Source organism: Schizosaccharomyces japonicus (assembly GCF_000149845.2).
Source record: "Schizosaccharomyces japonicus yFS275 unplaced genomic scaffold supercont5.2, whole genome shotgun sequence".
In the NCBI taxonomy this organism is placed as follows: domain Eukaryota; kingdom Fungi; phylum Ascomycota; class Schizosaccharomycetes; order Schizosaccharomycetales; family Schizosaccharomycetaceae; genus Schizosaccharomyces; species Schizosaccharomyces japonicus.
Window position 1 is genome coordinate 2,993,692 of NW_011627861.1, and position 13,424 is coordinate 3,007,115.

Sequence of the window (13,424 nt, forward strand, 5' to 3'; positions counted from 1 at the left end):
TATTAACGTATATGCACTCTTTTGTTTCGTATGCAGTTAAGTGTGTTACAAACTCATGCAGCACGACCTACGAAAAACACACCTGTCATAATGGAAGAGGGTCTAAGAAACGTTTCAGACTTGCAGCTGGCGCAAGCAATTTATGAGCTTTCGACTCCTTCATTGTCGAGTAAGCACGAAGAGGCTCTCAGCTTTCTTTTCAAGGTAATTCGTGAATTTAACCTTGCTCCTCTTTATAAGCAACTATGTGAAAACCCAACGACTTCGTCAAAAATTGATGTGGATAATGACTTTCTTAACTCTATGATATCTGAAAATGACAAAAAATTGAAAGAATTAGACTCTGCGATTGAGGATGCCCAAGAATTAAACGGAGAACACGAAATTACCGAGGCTTTAAAACGCAAAGCAGACTACTATGTTTCCATCTGTGACAAAGAACATGCATGGGCTACGTTTACCGAAATGTTAGAGAAGTCTGCCAGTGAGGGCGTTCAAATCGACATTTTATTTGCCAAAATGCGTATAGCCTTTCTATATGCTGACATTAAGCTTGTCGGCTCTTTGCTAGAAAAAATACGTCCGCTCATGGACCAGGCAGGAGACTGGGAAAGAAAAAACCGTTTGAAGGCTTACGAAGGAATATACATGATGGCCATCCGTAACTTCTCCAGAGCTGCTGAGCTTCTCTTGGACACAATGTCTACCTTTTCAAGTACGGAGCTGCTTCCTTATGATGAATTGGTTAAATACAGCGTGCTTTCGGGCGCGATCGCTTTGAAGCGTGTTGATATCAAAACCCGGATAGTCGACTCTCCGGAGGTGTTGGCTGTTCTTCCTCAACACGAAGCTATGTCAAGCGTGGAAACCTGTGTAAATAGTCTGTATCTTTGTGATTACGCTGGTTTTTTCCGCTCCTTGGCTTCCGTTGAGCAGGACCATCTTAAGTGTGATTTTTTGCTGGCGCCCCATTATCGGTTTTACGTTCGTGAAATGCGTCGTCGTGCTTATGCTCAACTTCTTGAATCCTACCGTGCATTAAGCATTGAGTCGATGGCGAATGCCTTCGGTGTTTCTGTTGATTTCATCGACCGTGATTTGGCTTCTTTCATTCCCGACAAAAAGCTTAACTGCGTTATCGATAGGGTGAACGGAAATGTTGAAACCAATCGTCCAGATGAAAAGAACAGACAGTATCAAGAAATTGTGAAACAAGGTGATGTCTTGTTGAACAAGCTCCAGAAATACCAAGCTACTGTTATGAGAGGAGCATTTAAAGTGTAGGTTAGGACGAGATTTACAAGTTTTAAAGTTTCACAATTTTTTTTACTTACATATGCTGAATTGGTTATGTATCTATATCAATAACGACTTAAAGAGCTAATTCATGATGTACCGTAGCGTCACTAGATATTCTCGAGTGTTACTGTAACGTTTTCTTTATTCGCATGGCAGACGCGTATCGCACGCGTTATTAAAGAAGCGGTATTAAAAGGAACGCGACGCGTTTCACAACGTATAAATACCTTAGCTGTATTGTCATCTGCCATAAACAACGTTCTTATTCAAAATAATGCCCGTAGAAGACGAAACAATGTGTAATGACAGTAGCGATACTCTGTGTTTGTCAAGTCCATTAACAAAGTTGGATACGGATAATGCTACCCCGAGAAAGCTTGACCGCGTCAAAAACTTACAAAGATTTGCTCGAACAGTGATCACAACATATGAAAAGGATGCTGTTGCAATGGAAGCAGAAATACTTGACTTAAAACAACAGTTGGAGAATGAACGACTAAGAAGGAAGCAGCTGCAAGTTCCATTGAAACTATTTCAGCAAAAAATGACTTCTTTAGAGACAGAAAAAAAACAACTTAAGCTAGAAAACGATCAGCTGAAACAAGAACAGAAACTTTTGGTGCTTAAAATGGAATCGATCCAACGCAACAATTCGTCTACACTCACAAGGCACATTGAAAGCCCTGTAGAAAACACTAACGAAAGGGTGGAGAAGACCACAAGATGCGCGATTGAACCTCACGAAGTCGTTCAGAGGCTGTCGGATTCATTTTACAAATTGGAGAATCAACACAAGTCTTTTAAAGAGACCTGTGCATTGTTAAGAAAACGATTAATGCAAGATAAAACAAGCACGCAAACCCGGTTACAGTTAATTGAAACGAAAATCTCGAAGCACGCAGCAGGATTCTCATGCAATGTCGCATTCCACTTACCAAAGGAAGCACATATTTGTTAAACCTGTTGAGCAACTGCTAAAAAGTAAAAGACTAACAAATTGTTAAACTATTTAACCAACGTCCATTTCTTTCTTGTTAAAATTTGTGTTGGTATATATGTTATTTTCTTTTTTTTATTAAAACTACTGAAGGTTGATGAAACCGCAATAACCTTAATCATTCATTCGTACAATTATTGACTTAAAGGAGAAAACGACTTTCATATTGTTTCATGCCTTGACGAGGAAAGGTATTCTATTTCGTTGGCGGGTCTTTGACCATTTAATCTCTGTTGTATACCATCACGCATGGTCAGAAGAACGAGCACACCTCCAAATGATATTTTCTCCAATGTTACGGCTCTAAACGAATGCGATGAGGAATATGTAAGCCCTTCTTTAGTGACATGTCAAAGTTTGCTAATGGTAGAGTTAGACTGAGCTGGTGACTAAGTATCAAGGTAATGTACTAAGTTATCCCTACGATTGGAACAGAACGACACACGTTATTACTGAAAACTATGATTCTTTTGCAGCGCAGGAGGGGTTGAGGCGAAAGCTGCATGTTGTCAAGCCAAGTTGGATTGTAGACAGCATTAAACACGGCAACATCCAGAATTATCGATATTACTCGTGCAATCCTAGACATCTGTTCCAGGGTGTCGTAGCTACTGCCTGCGAGTTAGACCCATATCACAGCTATGTGATTGATGAGGCGCTCGAAGCTTTGGGTGGTCATTACTCCCCTTCATTAATTCAATTTATGACACATGTATTCACAAAAGATGGCTTCGGACCAAAGTGTCAGAGAGTGAAAACAAGAGCTGCGGAGCAAATCAAATTGATACACCCACAATGGTTGTTCGACTGTCTTCGCCTTGGGGTAAGACTGGATGACGGCCCATATCTGTTTCCCAATCCTTCATTCTCCACTTTGCCAGTACCAAACGTGGAACCAATAAGCTCTCACGTATTGGAACACAAACAGCTTTATATATCTAAGGATTTATCGCTTTCTTCGAATGCACACATTTCCTTATCCTCATTTTTAAATCGAATGGGATGCGAAATAAAAGACACAGTTTATGATTGTGATACTTTTATAGGTTTCCGTAGGGAAACAACCGAGTACAGAGCTGCAGTTAAAAGTAACTGTGTCATAGGCACCTTATCCTGGGTTTTTAGTATGTTTTCTTCTGATGCATGGATTAATCCGACACAAAATGCACTGCACTATCCCCTACCAGCTACGAAATTTTTAAAGGGCTATTCTATTTCATTAACAAACTATACCGGTGAAGCAAGGGTACAATTAGAAAAATTGATAGTTGCTTCTGGAGCCGCATACTCCAAAAACCTGAAGCCTAACAGCTCTTTATTGATAGCCGCTTCTGCGTGCGGACAAAAGTATCAAGCCTCCAGGGTTTGGGGTATTCCTTCTGTTTCTCATCATTGGCTCTATTCGTCATTCCAACTGGAATCCGCACAAGGCTATGATATTTACCAAGTCAGCACTACAAATCAGTGTCAGGATGCTATTGAACCTTGCTCTGTCAAAACTCCTGAGCCGGGTCTACAAAGTTCTGGGGTACAAACAGATGATGTACTTGTTGAATGGCATGCCTCAAATCCTTCAATGGACAGGCTCACTTCTGATAAACCAAATATGTATCCCTCTCCCGAACAGGAAATTGAACATACTACGATTTCCCAAGAGTTACGACACAGCAATGAATACCATTCAGTTCATACGGTAACATCCACAAAGGAAAAAATCCAGTCTTCTGAAACAATACCAGAAACCGAACAAAACGAAATAAATATTGGTCAAAATATTAATTCAGATAATGATATGAGACCTTTACCAACAAGTGTCAATGAACCGCTCAAAAAGCCGGAACTTTCTACTAAGACGAGAAAGTCCGCTATAATGAATTCTGTGGAAGTTGTGTTGCCTCAACGAACGGACGAGCCACTAAGAGTTATCGCCGATTCTAAGTCAGACGAAGAGAATACACCTTATTTACATAAAAGGAAGGCCGCAGAATCGGCAAAAGAAATATTGGCCAACGTTGTTATGCCAGATGTTCTGGCTTTTGAAAAAGAAAAAAGGTCGCGGCATTCAGTGCAACAGCATTCATCCACTACACAGCTTCGAAAAAAGTATCGTGTAATGTTTACGGGCTCTTCTCCTCGTACTCCATCTAACGAACTAAAACTTGTTGATATTCAAGTGACAGAGAATCCTGCTAAATGTACTCATTTGGTTACTGATAAAATAGTTCGAACGGAAAAGTTTCTCTGCAGTCTTCCATACGCACCTTTTGTAGTAACTAGCGCATGGGTCGTTCAAAGTATACTTCGTCACTCCGTGCAAGATGAAAAGCCTTATTTTCTTAAAGATGAGTTAAAGGAAAAGGAATACGGCTTTTCTTTACAAGATTCGTTGGAGCGAGCACGAACGTATGGCCCAATCTTATTCAAAAATTTTGATGTTTACGTTTCACCAAAAGCAGTTCCAGCTGGTAATTTTTCTGCCATAAGACAAATTGCTCATTGTAATGGTGCAGCTTCGTGCTCTTTGCTCTCGTCTTACACAAAACGGTTTTCAAGTCGAGTCAAACAGGGTTTCGTACTTCTAATTTCAACTGCAGGGGAGGCTAATATATGGGAGCCGTTTTTAACAAGCATTTTATTTGAGGATGCTAATGAATGCTATTTACGGGATTATGACTGGCTTATTTCCTGTGTATTAAAACAAAAATTAGATCTTGATGACAAAGTTTCACCAACGTTTCTCAAAGCCTCCGAAAGTTCTAACAATCTCACAAAATCTGCATTACAAAAGAGTTAAAATCTTTCGTTCATTGCATGGTATGCCTGAAATAAATATGCCAAAAAAGCACGAGGTTTTTGAACAATCAAAAAGCTAGAAATACACTAAAGAACTTAACAAGTATTTCAAGAATGCTGGTTAAGCAAACTATAACAATTCTGTAGTATCTCTTCTATTTTTTATTTTTTTTTTTATTATTTTATTTCCTCGTAGTAACTATTCCACAATGTAATTCTTAAAGCATAATACATACATAACGTATATTTTCATTAAAGGGTAGCAGCTCAATTAAATCAAACTGTGTTAATCTGGGCATAGCGTATTTTTTTCCTCTAAGTTTTGACCTGGCAGTGTTCGTATGCGAGACTTATGACAAGCCTTAATTACTCGGATTTTTCAATAGAGGAAGGTGAAATCTTCGAAGACCGTCTTCCTTGGAATGATTTTAAGATCATAACACCACCTATTTCAAATTCGGAAGAAGGAAGCTCTTCAATTCATAATGACTTGATTGAAAGTGATGGAGAACCCCCAGTTCAAAGAGTGCAATTATCTTCTGAGCACTTCGAAGACGATGAAAGAAAATATTATCAAACACGTATGTTCATTATGTGACCGAAAGTCTGACATTCTTAGATAAATTCATCTTGCGATTTCATGAAACTAGTGTTTACAGAGAATTTTATGAAGACGAAGATTCAGATTTATTAAACTCAATACAACAGCAAACTGGTGTCCGCTTAAAACCTTCTGAAGATTACAGCGTAAGTTCAAGAAGAGTTACTGGATCTAACAATATCTAGACTATATATATCTATGCTACCGAACATCAATATGGTGAACTAGCATACAAGGCATTAACTCTATATGAAGAGTTAGTAAATAGCAAAAGAGATGTACAGCCCGAAAAACAAAAGAAAAACACGGCAGAGGCCGATTGGGTTCGGAAATCACGAACAGTATTCCCAATACTGGAACATATGAGTATTCAACAAACAGAGCAATATACTCGAGTTCTTAGACACTTTCTTAAAGAACCTGATCCCTCTTTTTCATTTGCTGTGGAGGTAAGTTTACAAACACTTTTGTATGTCATTTAACTAAATATTAGGGTACTTATATTTGGCCATTTCAAGGTTTAAAAATCCGTGATGTGATGGGTCCCAACTTGGACAGGTTTAATGACATACGTGTGGGATGCCATTGTTACATCGGCCTTCTGGACTCTCAAACTGATACGGTTGTTATTGTAAAAGGAAAGCAACAAGAACAAGTGGAACAAGCCCTACAAGAGATTGAAGCACTGTGTCTCTCTTTTGCTGCTTCGCAAAGACTCCTTAAAAAAACATCCATTCACATATGCCACTTGGATAAGGAAACCTTCCACTGTTATGTTTATCTTAATGACAAGCATCCGTTACAATTACAATTATTGAAGCAGAATGTGAAAATAGGAATACCCTTAGGTGTTGTCCCTCACAAAATGGTTGAGCCATCGGTTTTATCAACTTCCATTACGGAGTTAAATTTAAAAAATGAAGCAATCATAGCCAATCATCTGAAATTCTCTCTACTTAACATTTTTGCTTTCCATGGTCTGCTACAAATGAGGGTGCAGCTTGGTATTCCGTTCTTTTCTCGTATTAAAAGATTTCGTGAAGAACCAGCTGTAAAAATATCTGAATTGATCAAGGACGAAAGGATCCAATCTGCCTTTTGCTCGTATGTTTTTCCCACCCTCAATATCCAGGCGCTCTATGATTCACTCCAAGAAGTTGATTTCACTTCACTTGATATCCCTTTTGAAGAAAAAGAAATGAGCAGCATTCTGCGTGCTCATTTTTTCTTACAGCATAACGCCAAGACTTTTGAAGTCGTCGCCGAATGGACAAAATCGAAAGGGTCCCCCTCAATTTGGTATAATGATAGCAAAAAGAAAACTGCGAGCGAGCTCACACATGTCAATTTACGGTAAGCCGTTTGAACCAATTTTTCTATTGAACTAACTCGTCAGTAATATATCTTGGAAAATGGGTATTAAATATGGTAAAGAAGGCACAATACCTAAAGAAATTAACGATTTTATGATAAATGTACATTTAAGGTTTGTGTTTTAAATTCATGAGAATGCCTTTTACTAACGTTTGAAGCCCCACTGGTGAGGTCTTTTTCTTTTGTGGAATCAATAGTCCCAAAGTCACAAATATCGTTTTCGAGAAAGTGGTATGAATACTCAAACAAAACAAGCCTCTGTAAACTAACTTTCAACAGAGACAATTCTGGTTTCTTCCCTCGAAAGACTCCATCAGCTTTTGTTTCAAAAAAGTTTGGAGTGCAAATACAGACATGAATACGATTGTCCATCGTGTAGACATCACGAATATCGAATTCACCGGCTACGACATTTTCTTTTGGAATCCGAAATGGGACATCCTACTCAAGGAAAATAAGGACATACAAGCTGGCAAATTGCCCACGTACAGACCCTGTCTTGAAGAATTCTTTCCTGAATCACTACCGAAGTTTTTGCAAAAGATGGATACTCTTGTCCATTGCCTGGAGGCTCTGAAGAAGCACGTTAACAACAGGTCTAATCATTCATAAATTTTTATTGAGCGTTCTATAACGGAGATGTTCGGAACAATAATAACAGCATGTACATTAACCGATAATTCTTCCACGTAGTGTTTGTACACACCATGTTCCTTCGGACGAGTGTAAAAGGGTATACTTGATAAATAAAACGAGTGCTTTGTATATCATATCTGAACAAAAAACACCAACCCTCATAGAAATAGCTCATGCTCGCGTAAGAAACGACATTATAGAGAACAAAATACTCGTAAAAATTAATTTGGCCATAGAACAAAGGTAAACCACACGATAATCCAGTAATAATCCCAATCATCAGTAACATATTCGAGTTCGGGAATCTTTTCGTAAGAACCGGTCAAGACAGACAATACAAGAAACTAAAATTATACGATCTGCTTCCACGCGACACAATACAATACACAGAAGCAATGCCTTAACCAAAAAGAATAGTGAGAAATCTAGTGCTAGAGAAAGCATCACCACTCTTCATCCTTAATAGTGTGACTTGTGCGATGGTATGTAGCTTCAGTTTCTTGTTCATCACCAAAGGCCATAGCGTTCTTTTTTACCCAGTCGCGAACAAATAGACTTGCCTTCATAAACTTCTTCGAGGCATATTTTTTGAAAAAAGCTTCATGCTGAACGGGCTTCTGAAGGTAACTGATCATTTTAGCAACAACAGGAATCAGCTCACGTTCTTCATATCCGGAATAATGTACAAGGTTTCTGTTCCAAGGACCACGACCAAGCATTTCGCGAGCAATATACATGGCAGCGGCGCATTGCTGTGAAGGCGGGTATCGGATCAACCTATGGTCAAGTAAACCAATTTCGACTAGGTACTTGGCAACAGTACGGGTCTGAATATCATAATAATCGGCCTTGGAAATGCGTCGAAGAAAATTCATCGGATTAGGGTATGCAAGGTTATATTCGAGCACACGAAGGATATATTGCTCGGCTTGAAGAATTTCCTCCTCATCATATCCACCATCGGCCATGTAAACAAAGTTCTGCACAGAGGGACACATAACTTCCTCATACTTGCTGGCTATAAACAAAGCCGTGATACCGACAAGCTGCAGTTTAGACAAAGAACAAACGCGCAAAGACAAGAACCGGTCAATGATGTTGACCGAAAGAAAGAGTGTTTCGGGAAGCAAACGGAAACGAGAATGAACCTCAATAAGCCAGTCCGTTAAGATGCCGCGCATTTTCCAGGCCAGCTCTTTTTGACGATCCATATATGTCGGCGACGGCAGCGTCTGTATCTCAAGCTTTCTCATATAGTCAAAGATTTCGTTGACATATTCTGAGACCATTAAAGGGTCTGCCCAATCTTCGGCATCCAGGTCATCCCAGTCCTGCTCTGAAGGTTTTGTTGGCACTTCGCGCTCACTCGAGAGTTCAGCCAAAGGGGCACGAACATGCTCCTCTTCTCGCTTCGCCTTTTTGACAGTAACATCAGCATCGTAGTAGATACCCTTCACTGCACCAATACCATTGCTCGCAGCTTCACCGACGGAACGTGCCTGGCGCAGACCATTTTGAGAGGAGGCAACTGTAACAGTGGGTTGTCTACGCTTCTTCAGCAGTGGTTCTGCTGCTTCAGGACCAATATCTATACCATGATCCTCTTTCAAAGACCGCTGAGCAACGTGCGCGTCTGGATGTGAACTCTTGCGTCCATGGTGCTCTGTAACTTTGTGAGCAAGAGCAGCATGGACCGAATTTTCTTTTGAACTCAAGTTAGACACATCATTTAGAGCATGTCTCTTTTTCGTGGCAACAGTCGCGTTGGACCCAACGACAGCTTGCTTGCCGGACACAACCGCGTTTTCGGAACCGTGCAATGCTGCCACTGCGGCTGCCTTCGAACGTGTAAGGCGTGTGACGGCCGCAGTGTTTTCGTTATTGTTCGTGGGCGCAAGGACGTTCTGGCGAGTAAGACGGCGGGTAGTCATTATGGATTAGTTTTAAAAAACGTTTTAAAAAAGAAGAAAGAAAGAAAGGAAGACGACGACAAAGAAAACGACAAAGGCAAGAAGACAACACAAAGTGAAGAATGCAAATGAAGAAACGACTGAGGAAAGGGTTGTATGTGTGAATGAAAGAAGGAAACGTGCAGACTGGAAAGCAACGTTAAACCCGCACGTAAGCAGCACAGATAAGCTTAGGAGTGCAAACGACTCGGTGTGTGTTGTTTGTACTGACGTCTAGATGTTTATGGAGACTGCAACGCCAGCGGCACGAGTCTACAAACAAATGCGTTTTCTATTCTTCGTTAGCAAGCTGAATCAACGGGAAACGCAAAGGAACACCGCAAAAGCTCAATGTCAATACGAGAAGTGTCTTTCGTCGCCAAACACTGCAGCACGTAACCCGTAGTCACTGAATTACCCAAAGTTGTTGGGAAAAGCGAAATGGCTCTAGACACAGGCAATCACAAGTGACAGCGGGTTGTCCAAACCACCACAGTCCTCCAATCAATCTCATCCAGCTTCGACCACACAATCGGTGCCGTTCAAGCGTACAGTGTTTGGGAAAAAAGACCCAGCCTTGAAAATTGCACAACCGACTTTCTCACACACTCATCCGGGCTTCATACTTACACAAACGACTTCGACACAGCAGTTTTCTGTACACAAACACAACTGTATGTGTATCAGAAATGGAACGAAACCAATGCCAAGGAGTCCGTACAAAGAAGAACACGGAACTAGAAGACTGTGACCTGAGACTCACAAGACAAGAAGAATCGAGCCTCGACGTTCTACACACGAGGTATCTGGCAGTACGAGGTACTTTAGGGTCCACTAATCCAAGTTTAGTGGTTTGCGAAAGGGAAGTCGTGAGTCGGTTTGCAGTGTTGGTAGTGGAATTAGGCTTGAAGGAGTGAGCAGAAGAGGGGTAGGTCAGTCGTTGCCAAGACAACCTGATCCTTTAGGACAGACAAAGAATGTAAACAGGTAAACAAAGCAGTAAATGTACAAAGAGTAGCGTCACACTTACTAGCAATTCTTATACATAAGATAAAGAAAATTGTAGTGGAATAAAGGAAAGGATGGTTGATATAGTGATGACGCTATGAAAATTTATTACGGCGGATATTGGACGAGCTTCGATTATTCTTCTTAACGTTAAAGGATCACCTTTTGGGGCTTGAAAATGGCGCAACTTGGCGTTGCCGAGAAGCGTTTTGGCGCCTGTATAACGCTAACGAAGGTAGACACTATTTCATGGCGCTAAGCAGGGCCCATGGAGGGGAACACCTATTCTCGCGAATTGAGTAGACTAAACGTAAGCAGTGCTATCTCCCGTAACACAAAAGGTTATCAAATTAAGCAAATACCACTATTTCCAATGGGCCAATTTAGCCTCCCCGAAAAGCTTAAGGCTGTAAGCGGGCTCTGGGGTGAGCGATTTCGTGCACCGCCCAAGCAGCCTCGTTTCCCTAAGTCTTAGTTTCAGTATCCTGTGGGGCAACTATCGTCCACGAACTAAAGCAAGCTTAGGTAATCATTGTGACATTAGTTGGACGGGGAGAAGGATGAATCGCGTATGTGTGAATACCCGACGGATTACTGCCTATCATTCCAGCCAATTACATGAATAATTCATCACTTTATATTATTAAGATTAAGCTGCTGTCACTTTTGATGCAGCTGCATTAGAAACGATCAACAGCAAGTGCTGCCGATCGTGTGCGGAGAAAATAGCGCGGGTGTAGACAATGGATTTGGAATGCATGTGGGTGTATCAGAAGCGAACGAGCTATCTGATGACAGGCTCGCTAGCTAGATGAAGCTTCACGAAGTATCAGATATGATATGTGAGTTTTTGGTGATGGTACCGAGCCCTGTAGTGGGCAAAGGCCTAATGCGAATAAATAAACGAGAGGTTGTGTCATCGCTAAAGACAATCGATCAAAGCACATGGGCGAGTCTAAATGGCTTGCTTGGCCTCCATGCGCTGTTTTTCCGTCAAATGTTCGCTTACGGGAACAGCTACCGCATCAGTAACACCCGCATCGTAAGAAGGCTTGACCATGTAGGCATTTTCACCCAATTCGGCTTCATCAAGACCCATCCGTTCTTGCTCCTCAGTAACACGAAGCGACAAGCCGGGGATGAACTTCATGATGTAGAGAATGATACAGGACAGCAAGAAGGAGTAAGCAGCACAGCTCGCCGTGTCGGCAATCTGGTAACCCAGTTGAGCATAATGGTGGGAGAGCCAACCACCACTGTTTCCGGTAGAGCCATCAAGCGACTGAATATAGTCTGCGGCAAAGAAGGCAGTGAGAATGTTACCGACCATGCCACCGATACCGTGCTCGGCAAAAATGTCCAACGCGTCATCAACTCGGACGAAGTTCTTTAGGAATGTAGCAGCGTAGCAGACGACGCCACCAATAACACCAATAACCACGGCTGCCCATGGAGGAACGAAGCCCGAGCCCGGTGTGATAGCCACGAGTCCTGCAACAGCCCCGCTACAGAATGCAACACAAGACCAACGGCGGGACCGAATGTACTCAGCTATGCACCAAGTGATTCCTGCAACAGAAGCGGCGATATGTGTCACAACACATGCCATGATACCACGCAGGTTCGCTGACAGAGCCGAGCCGCCATTGAAACCAAACCATCCGAACCAGAGAAGAATTGTGCCCAACACAACGTGAGGCACATTGTGGGGGCGGTACACAACCTGGCCGTGGTCGCTGCGACGTCCGAGCACAATTGAATATGCCAAGGCAGCCATTCCCGAGGCAATATGCACCGGTGAACCGCCGGCGAAGTCATATGAGCCGAGCTTAAACAGCCATCCCTTTGGATTCCACGTCCAAAATGCAATGGGGTCGTAGACAATGGTGGTCCAGATGAGAATAAAAACGATGCAGGGAAGCATACGACCACGGTCTGCAGCAGCGCCAATTGCCAGTGCTGGAGTAATGGCAGCGAACATACCCTGGAAAATGCAGAACAAAAGATCGGGGACGGATGAGCCTCCAACCGAGTTACGGCCCAAGGTTTGACGGAGACCAAAGTTTGCCAATGTTCCGATGTAACCGCAACCTTCATGCGAGAATGTCAGCGAATAGCCCCAGAAGAACCACTGGAACCCGACAACCGCAATTGACATGAGTGAGAGAAATAGCATTGACACTGCACTCCGGCGACGAGCCAAGCCGGAATAAAAGAAACCAACACCGGGAATCATAATGAAAACGAGTGCCGTTGAGCACAAGACCCACGCGACGTCGCCTGCATCATAAAATTGGTTCAGGTTGATCGTCCGTGAGTCACCGCCATTGACACCGTCCAGGGTCGGCGTCGGTGTTGAAACTGCGTCTAGCGTAGACGACATGAGATATGAAGAAGATGCTTAAAAAGCGGTAATCCAGTAAAAGAGACTTTCGTCTACTGTTGACCGATGATGACTAATTGACTGGTCGTTCGAATGACCCAGTACTTCCAAAATGTTTTTCTGCAGTGTACAATTACGTACACGTATAAAGTCTCAACTGAAAGAACGTAAGAAACACGACAATTACACGTGAAAGATAATTCACTCGAGTTCTAGGAGACAATGATTACAGCTTATTTGGGCAAACGGCACAGAACCTTTTATACAACCAAGTCTATCCGGCAACGGTAGATAAGTAACGATATCTCGTAAGCCTGTAGGTTTCTTAATTGGCTCCATCACATTGATACAGGGTATATCAGAGGCGAAAACACTATACTTGCG

At 42.0% G+C, this 13,424-nt stretch overlaps 6 protein-coding genes across 6 annotated transcripts; 4 read left to right on the forward strand and 2 right to left on the reverse strand.

Moving 5' to 3' along the window:
• Positions 1 to 40: 40 nt before the first annotated feature.
• On the forward strand, positions 41 to 1,355 carry SJAG_04144 (19S proteasome regulatory subunit Rpn7). Its single transcript, XM_002175226.2, has one exon. It carries the CDS (start codon positions 91 to 93, stop codon positions 1,282 to 1,284), a length of 1,194 nt encoding a protein of 397 aa, XP_002175262.1. The 5' UTR covers positions 41 to 90; the 3' UTR covers positions 1,285 to 1,355.
• A 101-nt stretch (positions 1,356 to 1,456) lies between these two features.
• SJAG_04143 (horsetail movement protein Hrs1/Mcp6) lies at positions 1,457 to 2,543 on the forward strand. The gene has a single exon (XM_002175225.2). The coding sequence runs from the start codon at positions 1,574 to 1,576 to the stop codon at positions 2,255 to 2,257; it is 684 nt and encodes a 227-aa protein (XP_002175261.1). The 5' UTR covers positions 1,457 to 1,573; the 3' UTR covers positions 2,258 to 2,543.
• On the forward strand, positions 2,478 to 5,333 carry SJAG_04142 (BRCT domain-containing protein Brc1). Its single transcript, XM_002175224.2, has 2 exons — positions 2,478 to 2,623; positions 2,673 to 5,333. Exons 1-2 carry the CDS (start codon positions 2,546 to 2,548, stop codon positions 5,088 to 5,090), a joined length of 2,496 nt encoding a protein of 831 aa, XP_002175260.1. The 5' UTR covers positions 2,478 to 2,545; the 3' UTR covers positions 5,091 to 5,333.
• Positions 5,292 to 7,889, forward strand: SJAG_04141 (fungal protein). Its single transcript, XM_002175223.2, has 7 exons — positions 5,292 to 5,670; positions 5,709 to 5,836; positions 5,876 to 6,139; positions 6,184 to 7,043; positions 7,087 to 7,176; positions 7,223 to 7,295; positions 7,344 to 7,889. Exons 1-7 carry the CDS (start codon positions 5,442 to 5,444, stop codon positions 7,674 to 7,676), a joined length of 1,977 nt encoding a protein of 658 aa, XP_002175259.1. The 5' UTR covers positions 5,292 to 5,441; the 3' UTR covers positions 7,677 to 7,889.
• Positions 7,630 to 10,534, reverse strand: SJAG_04140 (G2/M B-type cyclin Cdc13). Its single transcript, XM_002175222.2, has 2 exons — positions 10,280 to 10,534; positions 7,630 to 9,941 (listed from the first exon to the last, which is right to left on the reverse strand). The coding sequence occupies exon 2, from the start codon at positions 9,629 to 9,631 to the stop codon at positions 8,144 to 8,146; it is 1,488 nt and encodes a 495-aa protein (XP_002175258.1). The 5' UTR covers positions 9,632 to 9,941; positions 10,280 to 10,534; the 3' UTR covers positions 7,630 to 8,143.
• A 1,078-nt stretch (positions 10,535 to 11,612) lies between these two features.
• SJAG_04136 (ammonium transporter Amt1) lies at positions 11,613 to 13,040 on the reverse strand (the record flags this gene model as incomplete). The annotated part of the gene is made up of 1 exon (XM_002175221.2): positions 11,613 to 13,040. One exon carries the CDS (start codon positions 13,038 to 13,040, stop codon positions 11,613 to 11,615), a length of 1,428 nt encoding a protein of 475 aa, XP_002175257.2.
• Between the last annotated feature and the right edge of the window lie 384 nt (positions 13,041 to 13,424).

Bases quoted from the DNA above. Each gene is read 5' to 3' on its own strand.
- SJAG_04144 (XM_002175226.2), top strand. From the start codon at position 91: ATGGAAGAGGGTCTAAGAAACGTTTCAGACTTGCAGCTGGCGCAAGCA.
- SJAG_04143 (XM_002175225.2), top strand. From the start codon at position 1,574: ATGCCCGTAGAAGACGAAACAATGTGTAATGACAGTAGCGATACTCTG.
- SJAG_04142 (XM_002175224.2), top strand. From the start codon at position 2,546: ATGGTCAGAAGAACGAGCACACCTCCAAATGATATTTTCTCCAATGTT. The intron at 2,624-2,672 runs GTAAGCCCTTCT...TGGTAGAGTTAG, and splicing joins ACGAATGCGATGAGGAATAT to ACTGAGCTGGTGACTAAGTA.
- SJAG_04141 (XM_002175223.2), top strand. From the start codon at position 5,442: ATGACAAGCCTTAATTACTCGGATTTTTCAATAGAGGAAGGTGAAATC. The intron at 5,837-5,875 runs GTAAGTTCAAGA...AACAATATCTAG, and splicing joins AACCTTCTGAAGATTACAGC to ACTATATATATCTATGCTAC. The intron at 6,140-6,183 runs GTAAGTTTACAA...ACTAAATATTAG, and splicing joins CTTTTTCATTTGCTGTGGAG to GGTACTTATATTTGGCCATT.
- SJAG_04140 (XM_002175222.2), bottom strand. From the start codon at position 9,631: ATGACTACCCGCCGTCTTACTCGCCAGAACGTCCTTGCGCCCACGAAC.